The sequence below is a fragment of the Bicyclus anynana genome, chromosome 16, assembly GCF_947172395.1.
Source record: "Bicyclus anynana chromosome 16, ilBicAnyn1.1, whole genome shotgun sequence".
Lineage (NCBI taxonomy): Eukaryota > Metazoa > Arthropoda > Insecta > Lepidoptera > Nymphalidae > Bicyclus > Bicyclus anynana.
The window spans coordinates 11016023-11032363 of record NC_069098.1 but is presented as its reverse complement, the minus strand read 5'-3'; the positions used below and the strand labels follow the sequence as shown (position 1 = coordinate 11032363).

Below are 16341 nucleotides of genomic sequence, written 5' to 3'. Positions count from 1 at the left end.
AAATATAACAATTACGAGATTATTTTCACAAATAAAAATGTGATTAGAGTTTCTAGGCATCTAAACTGCCTAAGGTAGGTATGGCAATTAACGCCCAATGTGTAATAACGCCCGAATGCTAATAATCGTAGTTAAAGTCACGTGAGTTACGACACATTTCACGCACACATAGATTAAACCAATAAGAACGCTCAGACGCGGCGCGGCATGGATCACGCCACGATTATTCTCAGTTGCGACCCGCACCGCAAGGAGGCCGACAGTGCACGCTGTTATTATAAAATATACTCTGAGAAATCGGTAAGTTTCAGTTTATTTTTCTACCTATCTATTTCTTATTTTGTGATTAGCTTTTATTAAAGATACCTTTATTCCATATTTCATTGAAGATTTCATTGATTTGTTTGTAATTATGTGTGAAAATATGAGAATAATAGAAGGTACTAATTGGGTAATAACGCCCCGTAAAGTCAGGTTTGGGCGTTAATAGCCTGTATGGGCGCTATTGTCCATACTGTGGGCGTATATAAACAAGGTATTTTTTGTGTATCATAATGATCTGCTTTTTACAGATCGGGGAAATGACACCATTTAATTCCACACGCAAGAAAAGAGGGGAGTTGTGGACTGAAGATACCATGAAAGCTGCCATGAATGCTGTGCAAAGAGGACATTTGACTCAGCGATCAGCAGCAGCAAGGTATAATATTCCGCGTAGAACTTTGAGAGATCATTTAAAAACGGGTGAAGAAATGAAACGTTTGGGCAGAAAGCCTGTTTTAACGAATAATCAAGAAAAAGATTTAGTTTCGCGGATAAAAAGATTTGCAAGCATAGGAATTCCACTAACACCTAAATTCATTCGAAAACAAACTTTCTTATTTTGCGAGAGACATGACATCAAAAATAATTTTAATAGTTCGAAAAGGATTGCCGGTGTCGACTGGTTGCGATCCTTTTTAAAAAGAAATCCATCTATTAGCCAACGAAAACCGCAAATGATGAATGCAGCTCGTGCACAAAAATTAAATAAAGTTATTGTTCAACAACATTTTCAAAGTATCCGCAAATTATATAATGAATTAGATATACTGCGACATCCAGAAAGATTATATAATATGGACGAGAAAGGATGTCGAATAACTGTGCATAAACAGCACACAGTTTTGGCAGCAAAAGGGAGTAAAAGGGTTCATCTCATTGCTCCGGAACATGCAGAAAATGTGACCATAGCAATGTGTGTGAATGCTATAGGTACGGCGATTCCAGCTATGATAATTTTCAAAGGCCAAAGACAAAGACCAGATCTTATAGAAAATCTACCAGCTGGAACGCTAGTTAGAATGGCACCGAAGGGTAGCATGACCTCAGACTTATTTGTAGAATTTATTCAACACCTGGCAAAACATAAAGTCGCTGATAAATGTTTATTAATTTTTGATGGTGCAAAGTGCCATTTGTCAATTGAGGCGCTAGAAGAAGCTGATAAAAATAACGTAGTTCTCTATTGCCTTCCTTCAAATACGACCCACGAGCTGCAACCGTTAGACAAATCGGTAAATAAATCCTATGAACATCACTGGGATGAAGCTGTTATGAATTATTTGTCAGTCAAAGTTGATAGGACATTAAACAAAGCCGATTTCAATAAAATATTTTCGCAAGTGTGGCCCAAATGCATGACACATACAAATATAGTGAATGGGTTCAAAGCGACTGGTCTGTATCCCTATAACCCTGAAGCAATCCCGGAAGAAGCATTTGCTCCATCAGTTTTATCTGAAATTCCATATCCTCAAAATCAAAACAAACAAGTGCAGAATCCTAAATCTGATTCTAATATTGACACTTACTCTGATGAAAATCAGCCTAATATTGATTTTAACGCATCAAACAGGCGGGACTCGACTCCTGATAGAATTGATGTTGATGCTGACGATTACCTGACTGTGACGCCACCTAAAGAGATTTCTTCTAAACAGTGTCAAAATATTCAGAATGTTTTGCCTAAATCAACAGGATTAAGGGCAGCAAAAATTTCTAGTATTGTTGATTATAGCTCATCTACTGATGTTTCTGAAAATGATTTGGAAAAAGCTCCGCATAATAATACACCTCATGATTCAGTCCATAGCTTATGTGCTTCACCATCCATATTTTCTGAAAATCTATATGTGCCTGAAGCACCACCAGAAGCGCCTGCAAACAAAGAAAGCTCTAATGATATTGATATTCCCAGTTGTTCAGGTCTGCAACGACCTATGTGCCGACAATACAGCTCTGACTCGTCTGACATAGATAGTTACATAATCAAGCCATCGCATAATAAGTTAAAATATTCAGTTGAAGACGTTTATGGTTATTTATCAGAAGAAGAAAATGAAAATTTAACTGTCATAAATAAAGGAGAAACAACACCTAAAAAGCAAACAGTAAATTCTGATGATGATGAGTCTGGTTCACTAGATGAAGATAATATACCATTATTCAATTTAAAGAGACAAAGTAACAAAACAGAATTTCATGAATTTTTGCCTACTCCTAATTACTCTATAACTAAAACAAAACGTCCACGAAAGAAGGCTATCAATTATAAAGGTCAACGTATTACTAAAGATCTCTTTAACAAAAACGATGAAGATAAAAATAAAACAAAGAATACCAAAACCAAAAAAAAAGAGAAAAACAAGAAAGATAAGATTAAATCAAAAAATAAAGTAATAAAAACAAAGGATAAGAAACAACAAAATAAGAAAAAGATAAATGAAAAAAAAGACGATACGGAAGACTGGTACTGCTATGCATGTCATGAAACTACAAAATTGGACATGAGACAATGTAAATTTTGCATGAAGTGGTACCATGAGGAGTGTGTGGGCCTCTCTATACATGACGAATATTTAATTTGTTCAAATTGCGAATAAATATAAAACGTACTACAATTCCAAATGACTGTAAGACTGATTACTGATAAGTACTTTGATTAGTTCTTAGGATATAATTAGTTTATTATTGATCTCATTAATTAAGCTTTGTACTTAATTCTGGGCGTTAATTGGCGCACTGTTCTGGGGCGTCATTAGCCATCTACGTTTTATAGCGCCCAATAAGCATTTTTTAATAATTTGTTTTTAATGAAAAAAATATATATATGTTGATTTTCTATAATTATTAAACTTGTTAGAAGTGAGATATTTTTGTTAAAGATGATTAAATAGAAAATACGAGATATGTTGGACGTGTTACAAAATTTAAATATAGTAGTATTTGTAGGTCATTTATGACAATTATGATTCTTTCTAATAAAAGACAACAGAATATACTTTTTGGTTTTGTACGGCTATAAGTCAAAATATTTTTGTTTATTAAGATAATTTGTAAATTACTATGTGGGCGTTACTAAAAACCGTATGCTCAATAACGCCCATGACAGGGTATTCAAAAATTCTTTGTTTACATAATTTTATACGACTTATAGCACTTAAGTATTACTTTTTTGTGTTTATTTTTTGTCAATAAAACTATTTTTCTAAGCAGTTTTTTAATACAGTTGTTTCATTAAATAATATATTGATTTGAAATTAAGTGGGCGTTAATTGCCTACGATACCTTATATGCAAAAAATCATCTTAGTTTTGTACAGCAGGCGAGTAGCCTATTTGAAAGTACGATTTTTGTAACCATGCCTACAGTAATATTTAAATTTATATAATAAATTTGTTATATCAAGCATGTTTTTTTTGAAAATATAAAATGGAATGCTGTAATTTTGTTTTTTTCTGTCTTCAAGTCATTTCCTTTGCTTGATACGAAGGATTTTTTAGACCTATATTTGGAACTGTCTTGATAGTCCTGCTGTTAGCCTATGTGATTTCGGATCACATAGGCTAACAGCAGAAATCTTCATCTAAAATTTTCAATAAAAAATTAAAATGGGTTGATAAAGAAGACCTACTTTGTATGTAAAGCCTGATTCTAAAAAAAACGGATTAAAAGGCTCTACAAGTACTTCTCAGCCGGCTGTAGTTACACATTATGAGTTTACATATTTTGAGTAGAAGGAATTATTTCCTAAAATGGCGAGGGCTTTTTATTTTTCCACTCACTCTAACTAGTAAACCAGATTTTCCTAAAATCAGACATTCTCTATCTCTAGGTAGGTACATCACGTTAATTTTACTGTAATCAAACTTTTTTTATTCTGTGCCAAGTTAACTCTTGACAACGATCTCACCTCACACCTGATGCTAAGTGACGTTGCAGTCCAACATGGAAGCGGGCTTACTTTGAAGAGGTACTTATACCTTTAACCTTTAAGGTTTCTATGCGGCCTCGTACCGGAACGCTAAATGGCTTGGCAGTACGTTTTTGCCGGTTGGGTGGTAACTAGCCACAGCCGAAACCTACCACCAAACCAGACCTTAGCCAAGGACATTAAATCCCATACAGACCAAAGCTGGGAATCGAACTCAGGACCTCTAGTAGTATGTATGACAATTACCAACTGCGCCAAAGAGGTCGTCAAAATTGTTTATATGTTTATGCAATATAACCTATTTGGTTATGTACTTACTTGGTTTTCTAAAAAAATAACTACTTAAATTAATTTTTGACCTATCAAACTGTCAACAGAAATATAACAATGAGGTTAGAGTAATTTTTTTCAGATTATATTTATCAGTGCTTTTGGTTCATATTTCTAACAATAATTATTAAAATTATCCGTGTAATTGTTATATTATTTATATATAACTATTAAACCATGCCTAAAAATAGAAGAAAAAGCAGGGATCAGGCGGGTGAAACAGAAACGCTGAAATCTGAAAAATATTCGAAGACCAGCCTCTCTGCAAAATCTGACCAAAATGTAAAAATAAGAAGGGAGTCTGGTGAGTCTATTTTTATTTCTAAGTGGCTACCTACATATTGACAAGCGGACACGACTTCGTCAGCGTGAAATTCCAATTTACACAAATCCCACAGGAAACCACGTTTATGTCCAAGATAAAAAGGAGTTATGGGCATATGTGTTTAAATCTCTATTTTCCAGTAAAAGTCCCACTCAGAATACAAGAAGTCCCATTACAATTGGCTAAGCCGTGTTTGAGTTTAGTTTGGACAAACTGACAGTAATTTTTTTTAAATGTTCGTTTGTGTTATCGTGATATGAACTTTAAGGGCTTGAGAAAACAGATATTTTTAAAAATAAATTTTAAAATATTTTTTTTTGTTAATTCAAAGCCATTTGCAATACATTTGCCAGTCAGTCGTAGTTCTCAGACCTACTTATTACCTTTGGACTTGTATAGCACCATCAAGTTCACCAACAAAATTGTCTGTCGTTTTTTAAGGGGATAGGATAAACTCACAAATCGAAATAATTTAACACCAATAAATATATCCTGTGTCTTTGTGTGAACACACAACTATGATCTCAAATCGTTATACACATACGTGTAATTTTAACACAATGAAACATCGATTGTATAGACCCAGTTTGTATAAATAAACATGTTAGATCGTGGTCATATACTTTTGACAGAGGGGTAACGTCTAGAGAGGCATGTCCTATGGTAATTGGTCTGAGGCATATGTACTAGATACTGCCGATCTCACGATTGTGAAACTTCACCAGGCTTAGCAGATGACAATCTAGGAGGACAAGGAAAATAGAAGAAGCTGGTGTTGATTTGGCGTTACTGCTATGTTGGAGAGGACCTCCCGTTTATTTTATAAGTGGGTTTACAATGTCTCGGCTTTGGTACTAGCTAAATAGTGGAACCCCGGGGAAACAGTGATTAGAGAATAAATTGCTAAGTAGGTATACCTACATAAACATTTGTCAAAAATTTTGTACGTCTGATTTGCCAGATTAAATCTGGCAAATCTGAAACGGCTCGACTGATTTTGGAGATACTTTCACTGGCAGATAGCTGATGTTATGAGGAGCACCCTAACATAGGTTATATTTGATCAGCATATTGACACAGAAACACAGAATAAGATCTCCAACTACCTGTTGTTGTTGGTCTATACACTAAATAAAAACCCTCATATACTTTATTTTCATTTAGTATTTGGTGCGCTAGCGTTCGTAAAAAGAGATTTGTAACTTGGTTTCAGGCTTCGGGTCTGTAGCCATGTGGCACGTCGATTCTCTTTCTACAAACGCTAACGCTTCGAAACTAAAAAAATGTATGTACGACAGATCCGATCGACAACTTGATCGCGTGACCGCGTCTATAGTGAATGTCATTCCTATACATTTATTAATTTTCGGAGCATTTGTAGAAAGGGAATCGATGTGTCACATGGCTACATGGCTACTTTATTGGGCTATTAAAATATGATATTGCTGCTTTTATTCAAGATTGCTTGCAGCTGTAAGCCAGGGACGTAGCTACCGCCGATACGGGCCCCCGGACTAAAGGGGCCCCTTATGTGTTAAAGCAAAAATTAGTAGGTATAATAGTAATCCACATTATCAATCAAATAGATGTGGTAAATCCTAAGATGTGGGTGAGCTTTTGGGAAAAAAAGCAAAAAATACTGCGTTTAGAGCTTCACTCCAGAAATGACAAACTTAAAAAAGCAATCTCTTTTTTTCTCAAGTTTAGCGAGCACCCAAAAGTTGGAAACATTGTAGATTTCAAGGGTAAAAAGACACTGTTATATTTATTTTAAGCAAGCATTTTTGTTTGTTTTGTGAGAAAATCCCCCTACAATTTTTTATACAGAAGGGCCCCTTCAAGCTGTTGGTATTATCTGCTGATAGCAGATTTTGTCAACAATGGAACTTCTGGAATTATACGATATTTTCAGAACCCCCTATAAAGAAGGTTGGTTCACGTGTTCGTCGTAATATGGAGAGAACGGAGATGCTAGCCAGACCGACCGCTCGCCGTCTACGTAGTCTATGGGACGAGAAGTGTTGTATCCTTCCCAAGCACCGCAGGGACAAGATCAAAAGCGCGTTGGAGGAAGAATACTTCCTCAGTCCTGAGTAAGCTTTAAGTGTCTCTTTGGTCTAGTGGTTAGTCTATTCTATACGGATTGGATTTTCGATTTATCATGTTCCTACTAGCAGAGTTCCTACGTAGCCTACGTACTACGTAGCCCCATTCGTGGGATAAAATATAGCCTATGTTACTCCTTGATAGCTAGATCTATTGGTGAACGAATTTGTCAAATCGGTTTTCTTTTTGCCACGCGATATATTAGTATGGATAACTTTACTTTTTTTCAGGTACAGTTATAATTTTTTTAGATAAAAATAACCGGGTGGTTATGGTAAGCCATGGCCTGGGATGGGTAATCTTTTCCAACGTCAAGCGGTATTCGAGATTTCCTATGAAATTCCTAAAAAGAGTTTTTTATAGATAATTTTGTGCAATATAATGTATTTTACGTATGTTTATTTAGACAAACGGAGCAATACTTCCAAGCGTTGGGCGAGTCGTCGAAGCGCTGGGTCGGGCCGGGTGGCATGATCGGTCGCCGGGAGCAGGCTGATCAGTCCCGAGAGCTGCGACAGCGACAGAAGTGGCTCGTCGATTTTAGTGCACAAGTATAACCCTACTTTACCCGTTTGCGAAGGAGTTATAAGTCTTTATTTAATAAAGTATTGTCTATGGTTATAAGTCAGAATACAGAAAACTCTAGAAGGTGTGATCGCGTATAGGAATAAAGCCGTTGAAATTACTATTTTTTGGTGTAATTTCACGAACAAGCGATTAGTCATTTGTATGCTGTGTTGTGTAATGTGCTATAGGTACAGGTATAACTTTTGGACACAATGCGTATACTTTATGGTGACGGCTGAACGTGTCTTCTGGTATTTTCTGTATTCTGAGGGTTATAAGCAAAGCTGAATCAGTGTTAAGAGTCAGATTTTACCGTAGGGGCAAGTCTTCTCCTTCCAGATAAAAATCCGGGTAGGTGATACGGGCCTCGAGACTTTGCCTCCTTGCCCGGGTAAGGCGCGGAGGATCTTGTTCCCCGGTCATTTTCTTTCCTCCCCTTTCGGGGATGAAGCCTTTCAGTTCATGGGTGTAAATGGGAAATTTTACAGTTACACGATAGTATAAGTATAGTTTCGCATCTTTCGGGCGATCTTAGATGGATCTTTATTTTTCGAGTAGGTATAGGTACCTACGATTATAACATATTAACAAGCTGATTTGGTTTCGGGTCACAAGTTCCTGGATTCGATTTCGATTCATGGATCGGCTAAAAACAAACATTATCACTCTTAGCCTGTCAACCCGTTTTAGGGCAGCGTGGTGGGCCTAAGCTTTGGCATTGGCGTATCTAGAATTATTTTCTAGTAATTGTTATTATTTGATATCACGTAACGTACCTACGTCAATGACATCTTTTTATAATTAATGGTTATAACTGTACCTGCGGAGACAAGTGTCATGTCATAGTATTAGTTCAATTTAGTTAATATGTACCTACCTAAACGTGACGGTAGGTGGCGTATCGGCTGTGCGACTACATCGCCAAGGGTCAGAAGGAGATGCTGGTCTCCAACAGGCTGAGGAGTATCGCTGACGTGGTGTTGGAGAGAGTCGCTGAAATACTAGGTTGGCTTGCACAATTATTAATTGCCTTATTGGTCCATATCTTATGTGCTGTGAACTGCTGTGCTATAAATTATTATTGGTGTTTTCTAACATCTTTGTAGCAGCTCAGAGTTGAATAGTCGGGGTGTTAGATCCTTCTGCCTTGGAGAGCTCGTTCAGTCGTCATTATTGTTTTACATCTGGGCCTATAGCCATGTGGCACGTCGATTCTCTTTCTACAAACACTAACGTTTCGAAAATAACAAAATATTATGAGAATGACAGATCCGATCGACAACTTGATCATGTGACTTGTCGATAGTGAATGTCATTCCCGTACATTTTTTCATTTTCGAAGCGTTAGCGTTATTAGAAAGAGAATCATGCCACATGGCTAAGGCCCCTGATTGATTGAACTGAGTCACACGTTATCATCCTAAGCCTATCAAATGACGGTGATGAATGATTGAATGATGATGTTAATACTTTTAGCCATAAGCCACCTTCTACCTACTTTATAACAATAAACGCAACTATGCGTTTCGCAGCAGGAATAATTGGGCTATAGTAGATACTTCTCCCGTTGAACTTGACCTTAATTATGCCATATTAAACTTATTACCTATAAACAGTGGCGGATTTACAAATTTGCCGCCAGTAGATATTACAAGAGTTCAGAAGACCTTACAAGAGGACCAGGAGTGGACCTCCGTCAGCTTACGATGAAGTTTTTATTTATTTATTTACAAACTTACTCTAACATTACAGGTTATCCCCAATTCACTAGTGTAGCCATATACAATTTACAAGTAACAAAACCTAAAACAATAAAAAATCAAAAACTTATTTTACCTAGATAATATAACAAATAGCTCACTGGGCAGCCTTTTTGAGTTCACACAAAGTACAATGAAATAAATCTATGTTGTCAGCGATGTTGTGAGTGCGAAGTGTGCGCGTCAACGGAGCCTTGTTGAGTAGGTTTGACGGCCTCCGTGGCGCAGTGGTATGCGCGGTGGATATACAAGACGGAGGTCCTGGGTTCGATCCCCGGCTGGGCAGATTGAGATTTTCTTAATTTGTCCAGGTCTGGCTGGTGGGAGGCTTCGGCCGTGGCTAGTTACCACCCTATCGGCAAAGACGTACCGCCAAGCGATTTAGCATTCCGGTACGATACCGTGTAGAAACCGAAAGGGGTGTGGATTTTCATCCTCCTCCTAACAAGTTAGCCCGCTTCCATCTTAAGACTGCATCATCACTTACCATCAGGTGAGATTGTAGTCAAGGGCTAACTTGTAAAGAATAAAAAAAAAAAGGTTGGTGCGTCCGCTCGGCACCGCCAGCAGCTGCGGCTTGCGTCTGCGTCAAGTTGATGATGACAATGGTGATGAGAAGACATTTTCGTGTACAGGAGAGCCGAAACCCTCTCGTTCTCACTCCGGCCGCCTGGCCCGGTTCATGGTGGCGATATCTGACCGCATCGCTGTGTGGATAGAGAACGCGGTGTATCGCGCCGACGCCTTGGAGCCCGCCGAGTCCAACGTCGACGAACACATGCGCCTGGACACGGAGAAACCGCTCATATGTTAATTACGTAAGGTCCTTTTTACTTTGATTAGGTTTTTTTTGTTGATAGATTTTGCAGCTGGGTCACCGCGTGTTTAGTGGGGACAGATCTTTGGGAAGAAGATTTTGTAGCGAAAATAAACTTCAGGACATATCTATTGGCCCACCTTAGACTTTATGTTTTGATGGCCCCTACCGAAATATGATTGCTAGATTGAAACAAAAACTATTGATGCAGTTTTAAACCTGATACATTTTACCATCTTTTTCGTTCTTATTGTTTTAAATTTGAATTCAGAATACCACACTACATGGAGTTACGCGGTCCATGTCGTGTGGTATATGCCTTGAGAAAGGCAATTGATTTTTGAATAAAAAACATGTTTTATCAAATAAAGGTTTAGTTTAATAACGCGTGATGCCTCCATGGGCATCTACCATAGCTCTTAAATGATTAGGCATAGAGTTTATCAATCGCTCTATGAAATTTTGAGGGATCATCCCATTCCTTTTCTATGGCAGTTTTCAACCCCTGGAACGTCTGAAACTGAACTGAAAGGGATGAAAGTCTATACCTATTATTTATTAAGTAGCTGGTAAATACAATGTTGCTAAGCAACTTACCGTATTACAGATGCATTATTGAAAACGACTGTTATTCTGATGATTGAATAACAATCACTGTTTAGTAAATAATTGTTTGTTATAATGACATTTGTAATTGCAATTTTCTTAGATAGAAATAATTTATTATATCATATAGGTAGGTATGCATTGGTCATATTGGTACGTACACAATGCAATGTGACAGAGAGACTTAGCAAGATTAGCAAAATGTAATAATGTCTACAAACGAAAACTAACATAAAATCTTTTTAACAAAAAATTGAAAAAAACTTATTGAACCGACTTCAATTACATTTTTTTTGTTAAAAAGATTTTATGTTAGTTTTCGTTTGTAGAAAGAGAATCGACTTGCCACTTGGCTAAGACCCCAGGAAGCACAGGACAGGACGAGCACATACGTGCGACACCACGGGGCGCAGCTAGTATTAGTATTATTATTATAGTAAATAATTTAATATCCAAAAGACGTGTTTTGTAGAAGTAGTGAGGTCCCTCACTACTTCTACAAAACACTACTATACTATTGCCATCCTTGTTCTTTTTACTATGTGTAATATAAGTAAGAATGTGACACAAAAGGGGCTAAATAACCAAAAGAAGGTAAAAAATAAAACACTACGCAATCCACCAAAAAATGGTCGATACACAGTTGGGGACATTTTGACATCGACCATATCATCGATCACATCGACCATATCGTCGATACAGTCGATTGCAGTGGTCCAGTAATAATAGTCTCTAGTAAGCACTTGACAACAAAGTACAAACTAGATTTATAGTAATAGCATAAATTAGTTCTACAATGCAACGTATTGACAAGCATCGCGCAAAAGTTTAAATGGGTTACTAAGACGTTGACAAGCAAAGCGCAAAAATGGAAATGAATTACTACGAGTTTGCTATCAATAACTAGATACATTATATGGGTGTGTTGTGTATGTTAATCAGTCATAAAGAACTCCTACGTTTCAATCTAGTTTAGTTTATTTAAATATTTCCATATCATAGACAAAGGAAACCATGTCAATGTGAACGCCAGAACAACCTATCAGGTAACATTGTTGCAAACTTGCAATATCTATATTGAAATTATTAATTGCTCTGTCTGTGTGAAATTCAATTCAAAAAACTATATGGGACATGCAGTCTTTAATACACCTAAATAAAATTAAAATTTTAAATTATTATGTTCTACTTGCTGATCTATTCAAGATACTTGATTAATTCAAGCCATGTAATAATAACATACCTAAAGCTTTAAAGTGCTTCATGAAAAAATACCAAACAATCTCTTACGATTAAAGTTCTCCTAGATTTCTTTAGAATCCAGATCCCCAGGTAAGTGATGATGCAATCTAAGATGGAAGCGGGCTAACTTGTTAGGAGGAGGATGAAAATCCACACCCCTTTTCGGTTTCTACACGACATGGTACCGGAACGCTAAATCGCTTGGCGGTACGTTTTTGTCGGTAGGGTGGTAACTAGCCACGGCCGAAACCTCCCACCAGCCAGACCTGAACCAATTAAGGAAATCTCAATCTGCCCAGCCGAGGATCGAACCCTGGACCTCCGTTTTGTAAATCCACCACGAATACCACTGCGCTACGGAGGCCGTTAAATGACATGATGACAATGAAACCTCACGAGAATACCCTTTCAAACAAACAATAATATATATATTCAAATCGGTTTAGGCGTCTTCGAGTACAATAAATAAAACAAACACTCGAATTGAGATAATTACTTCCTTTTTTTGAAGTCGGTTAAAAATGCACTTATCTGAAAAGTTGGAGGTGCATTCCCTGGACCGGACCTAATTGTAAGCCCTCGGAATCAAAGGCAGAGATCATATGTTTACTGGGCTATAGAGGTAGCTAGCTCATAAAGAGAGTATGGGCTAACAAAGAGATATTGTATAATCAAGTAAATATATAAATCTACTAGCGGACGTCCGCGTGGAATTTAGTTTTTCACAAATCTCTCGGGAACCATGGATTTTTCCGGGATAAAAAGTAGCCTATGTGTTAATCCATGCTAATATATTTCAATACCAAATTTCAGCTAATTCGGTTAAGTAGTCTAGGCGTGAAAGAGTAACAAACATTCATATCATTAAAATCATCAGTTTTCGCAAATCTCGGGAAACCATGGATTTTTTCGGGATAAAAAGTAGCCTATGTGTTAATCCAGAGTAAAATTTATTTCTATTCCAAATTTTAGCCAAATCGATTCAGTAGTAGCGGCGTTAAAGAGTAACAAACATACATCCAAACATCCATACATCCATACAAACTTTCGCGTTTATAAGATTAGTAGGAGTAGGATAATAAAATAGTTTTAGGAGACGAGAGACACATCTTCCAAACTTGCATTCGAGCATCGTTTTATTGATACGAGGTATTGTCATACCAATCTTAAAAAACGAAGATACTTGCAACCAATTCTTGCCGCTAGCATTCGAGAATCTCACCTTGTGTCCTAATTCTCATGAGCTTCCTTTCTGGCTCCACATATAGTATATTTATCTTTACTTATATGTTTTTTTTCACAGAACTATGTATCAAAATATCTTGATACAACAAATTATGGCTATGACACGAATACTATTATATCGCGATACCATATGTTAAGTCGTTAGAGTTGAACTAATAAATTATTATTGATACCATAAAACGAGTTATATTTTTTTTCTTGAAGACAGGTATTTTCATTAGGTATTCAGATAGGTCTGACCTTAGGAAGCACTAGGCTTAGGGATACCTATTGCAGGACTGGTTTGCGACCTTCTAGGGCACTATATAATGCATATGTCTTCCGCAGATCAGCATAGTTTGCACTCAGAAGGCCTAAGAGCAGTTCTAGTGAGATCTACCCACATTAATCCACCACCCATCAAAATGAAATTCCTCGTACGTATTCTTTACAATATTTTCTATTTATTGTCTATGAGAATTATTATTAATATCTATGAAATAGATAGGTAAATGAATACCTAAGTAATTTAAAATTTCTTTACTGGTAGCAATCTAATATCTTGTATAAATATAAGTATTCTTTAGTAATTTGTTTTTTCTTGTTAGTTTACTGCACTGCAATAATAATTAAGTCTTTGATTATATATAAAAGTGTCGATTTTGCTATATAAATCCTGGCTCTGTGAAAAATCGGTTATTAATTTTTCCTACAAAGAAAATCAGAACCTATCAGACTTATAAGTACGAGTATTTGGTTTTACCCTGTGTCTTGGAGTACGTACGTTATGACGTCGGCCCCAGTCATTTTTATTAACATCTGATCAATATAGAGTTAAACATTGTTAAAACCCGCCATTCTGAAGAGGGGTAGCATGGTGACTAAGCTCAAATCCGCCCTCTTCTATAGTAGTCTTCTGTCTCTTAATGAAGACCTATACTGCAATATCGTTTACTATATAGGTACTTTTTTATTTTTTGGAAAGTTAGCCCTTAACTGCTATCACACCTAATGATAAGTGACGATACAGTCTAACTACTGTCTAAGTACTGTTATTGTGTAATTATGTTTTTACAACTCTCTCTATTTATAGTAAAGTGTTAGACGGAGAGAAAGATAGACACATTCGAAACTTACACATTATTTTTAATACAAGTAGCGCTGCTGAAGTTGGTCATTCGAATAGGTTCTGGGACTGTAGCCATGTGGCACGTCGATTCTCTATCTACAAACGCTAACGCTTCGAAAACTAACAAAATGACATGGGTATGGGTATGACAGATCCGATCGACAATTTGATCACGATCACCTGTCGATAGTGAATGTCATTCCCATACATTTTTAAATTTTTCGAAGCGTTAGCGTTTGTAGAAAGAATCGACGTGCCACATAGCTACAGGCCCAGAATATAGAAGTTTTGTTTTAACATAAAAGTGTTTGCAGGTGTTCTTCTTCCTGTGCTTCGTCGCCATGGCGACCGCCGCCCCGCAGTTCTTCAACTGGCCCGGCTACGTCGCTCCCGCTTTCGGTTCTAGGGTGAGAAACGCATTGTTATTAACTTCAGTTTTTTTTATTCTTTACAAGTTGGCCCTTGACTACAATCTCACCTGATGGTAAAGGATGAAGCAATCAAAGTGATGGTAAATGATGCTAAATCGCATGGCGGTACGTCTTTGCCGGTAAGGCCGGAGCCTTCCACCAGCCAAAAATCTTACAATTATCTATCGATTTACGTCAAGCTGGCCTTTGTTTTCAGACCGTCGTAGCTGGACCAACTGTTGTGAACGGATACGATGGCTTCAACCGCTTCGTGTCTCCTGGATTCGTTGGCGTCTACTAGCCGTCTGTCACCTGTCACCTCCACTGAAACGAAGTACCTACTCAATAATTGGCTCTCAACTGTTATGTACATAACTGAATAAATACACGCTCAGACTTCATTGTTTCATTTACTCTATACCTATATCATCATCATCATCATATCAGCCGATGGACGTCCACTGCAGGACATAGGCCTTTTGTAGGGACTTCCAAACATCACGATACTGAGCCACCTGCATCCAGCGAATCCCTGCGACTCGTTTGATGTCGTCAGTCCACCTGGTGGGGGGCGGTCTATACCTATAGAAGATTTAGATTTCAGTTAATTTAATTTTTGACAACCTTTTTAAGGACTACTTCATTAATCGCAAAGCACAAATCGGAAACCTTTGTCTTTTTTAACTTATTGACCTTAATAATGTTAAAGTCCCATAAAAAACCTTTTATTAAGGAAGGAAGTGGGGAATAAAAAATCTGATAAACACATTAGTCATTTTGACGTAAGATCATAAGGTGTATTTCCACCAGCGCTGTCCAAATATCGTACATAGGATATCATTAATCTGTGATCTATGTGGGCTTCTAAAATTTTGCTTCGTGGCATTAACTTTATCTATATTAAATCGGATTATTACCCCCCCTCGAAGGTAAATAGTAAATATCAAGGCAGTTTACACAGAATTTTTTGCATGTAAATTTCTAATTTGTACAGCATAAATGTGGGAGGAATACCTTTCCAGCGTTGGTGTTTCCCGCGTATACTCGTAGTTTAAAAACCGTTCAGGCAGGAGTGACCTAAAGTGAAGCATCATCTAGGCAAGCGCACTACAACTTAGATCATCATTGATGACCATCAGTCATGATTGTAGTCAAGCGTAAGTAAAAAAAATAGGCCAAGTCGGGCTACGTGCAGATTAGAGTTCCGCAGTTGTTCGCTACCAAAGCCGACATTGAATGGTAGTTTTTGGTCGACTAGTTTTCCTTTCAATTTCATTAAATATTCTTTTTCTTTGAACAGGAGGCCTAACCATGTTGACTTTCTACAATCGAAAACGCTCACTAAAGCATAAAAATATATGGGGGTCAAAGTTCGATATCGATACACGTTAACGAATAGAAAAGTCGTAGCCATTTCACCACAATACCTATTCGTTCCAACGAAATTCCTAATACAAATATAAAAAGAGATCGCTAAGTGGTAGCCAAGCTGCAATTTTGACAAGCGCTTGCGATTCAAAGTCGAATTTGATTGATGAACGCAGACGAAGACGTTTATAGAGACTGCAGA

The 16341-nt window shown here is 37.2% G+C and overlaps 2 protein-coding genes across 2 annotated transcripts; both read left to right on the top strand.

Moving 5' to 3' along the window:
* Window positions 1-158: 158 nt before the first annotated feature.
* LOC128198842 (uncharacterized) lies at window positions 159-3700 on the top strand. The gene is made up of 2 exons (XM_052886125.1): window positions 159-300; window positions 573-3700. The coding sequence occupies exons 1-2, from the start codon at window positions 208-210 to the stop codon at window positions 2922-2924; spliced, it is 2445 nt and encodes an 814-aa protein (XP_052742085.1). The 5' UTR covers window positions 159-207; the 3' UTR covers window positions 2925-3700.
* Window positions 3701-3944: 244 nt separating this feature from the next.
* LOC112057331 (uncharacterized) lies at window positions 3945-14726 on the top strand. The gene is made up of 7 exons (XM_052886135.1): window positions 3945-4889; window positions 6823-7003; window positions 7423-7567; window positions 8477-8588; window positions 9979-10161; window positions 13581-13669; window positions 14676-14726. Exons 1-5 carry the CDS (start codon window positions 4763-4765, stop codon window positions 10155-10157), a joined length of 744 nt encoding a protein of 247 aa, XP_052742095.1. The 5' UTR covers window positions 3945-4762; the 3' UTR covers window positions 10158-10161; window positions 13581-13669; window positions 14676-14726.
* Window positions 14727-16341: the final 1615 nt, after the last annotated feature.

Coding starts and splice junctions, on each gene's coding strand:
- LOC128198842 (XM_052886125.1), top strand. CDS start 208: ATGGATCACGCCACGATTATTCTCAGTTGCGACCCGCACCGCAAGGAG. Junction 301..572: donor AAATATACTCTGAGAAATCG/GTAAGTTTCAGT, acceptor TGCTTTTTACAG/ATCGGGGAAATGACACCATT.
- LOC112057331 (XM_052886135.1), top strand. CDS start 4,763: ATGCCTAAAAATAGAAGAAAAAGCAGGGATCAGGCGGGTGAAACAGAA. Junction 7,568..8,476: donor TCGTCGATTTTAGTGCACAA/GTATAACCCTAC, acceptor ACGTGACGGTAG/GTGGCGTATCGGCTGTGCGA. Junction 8,589..9,978: donor GAGAGTCGCTGAAATACTAG/GTTGGCTTGCAC, acceptor TTTCGTGTACAG/GAGAGCCGAAACCCTCTCGT.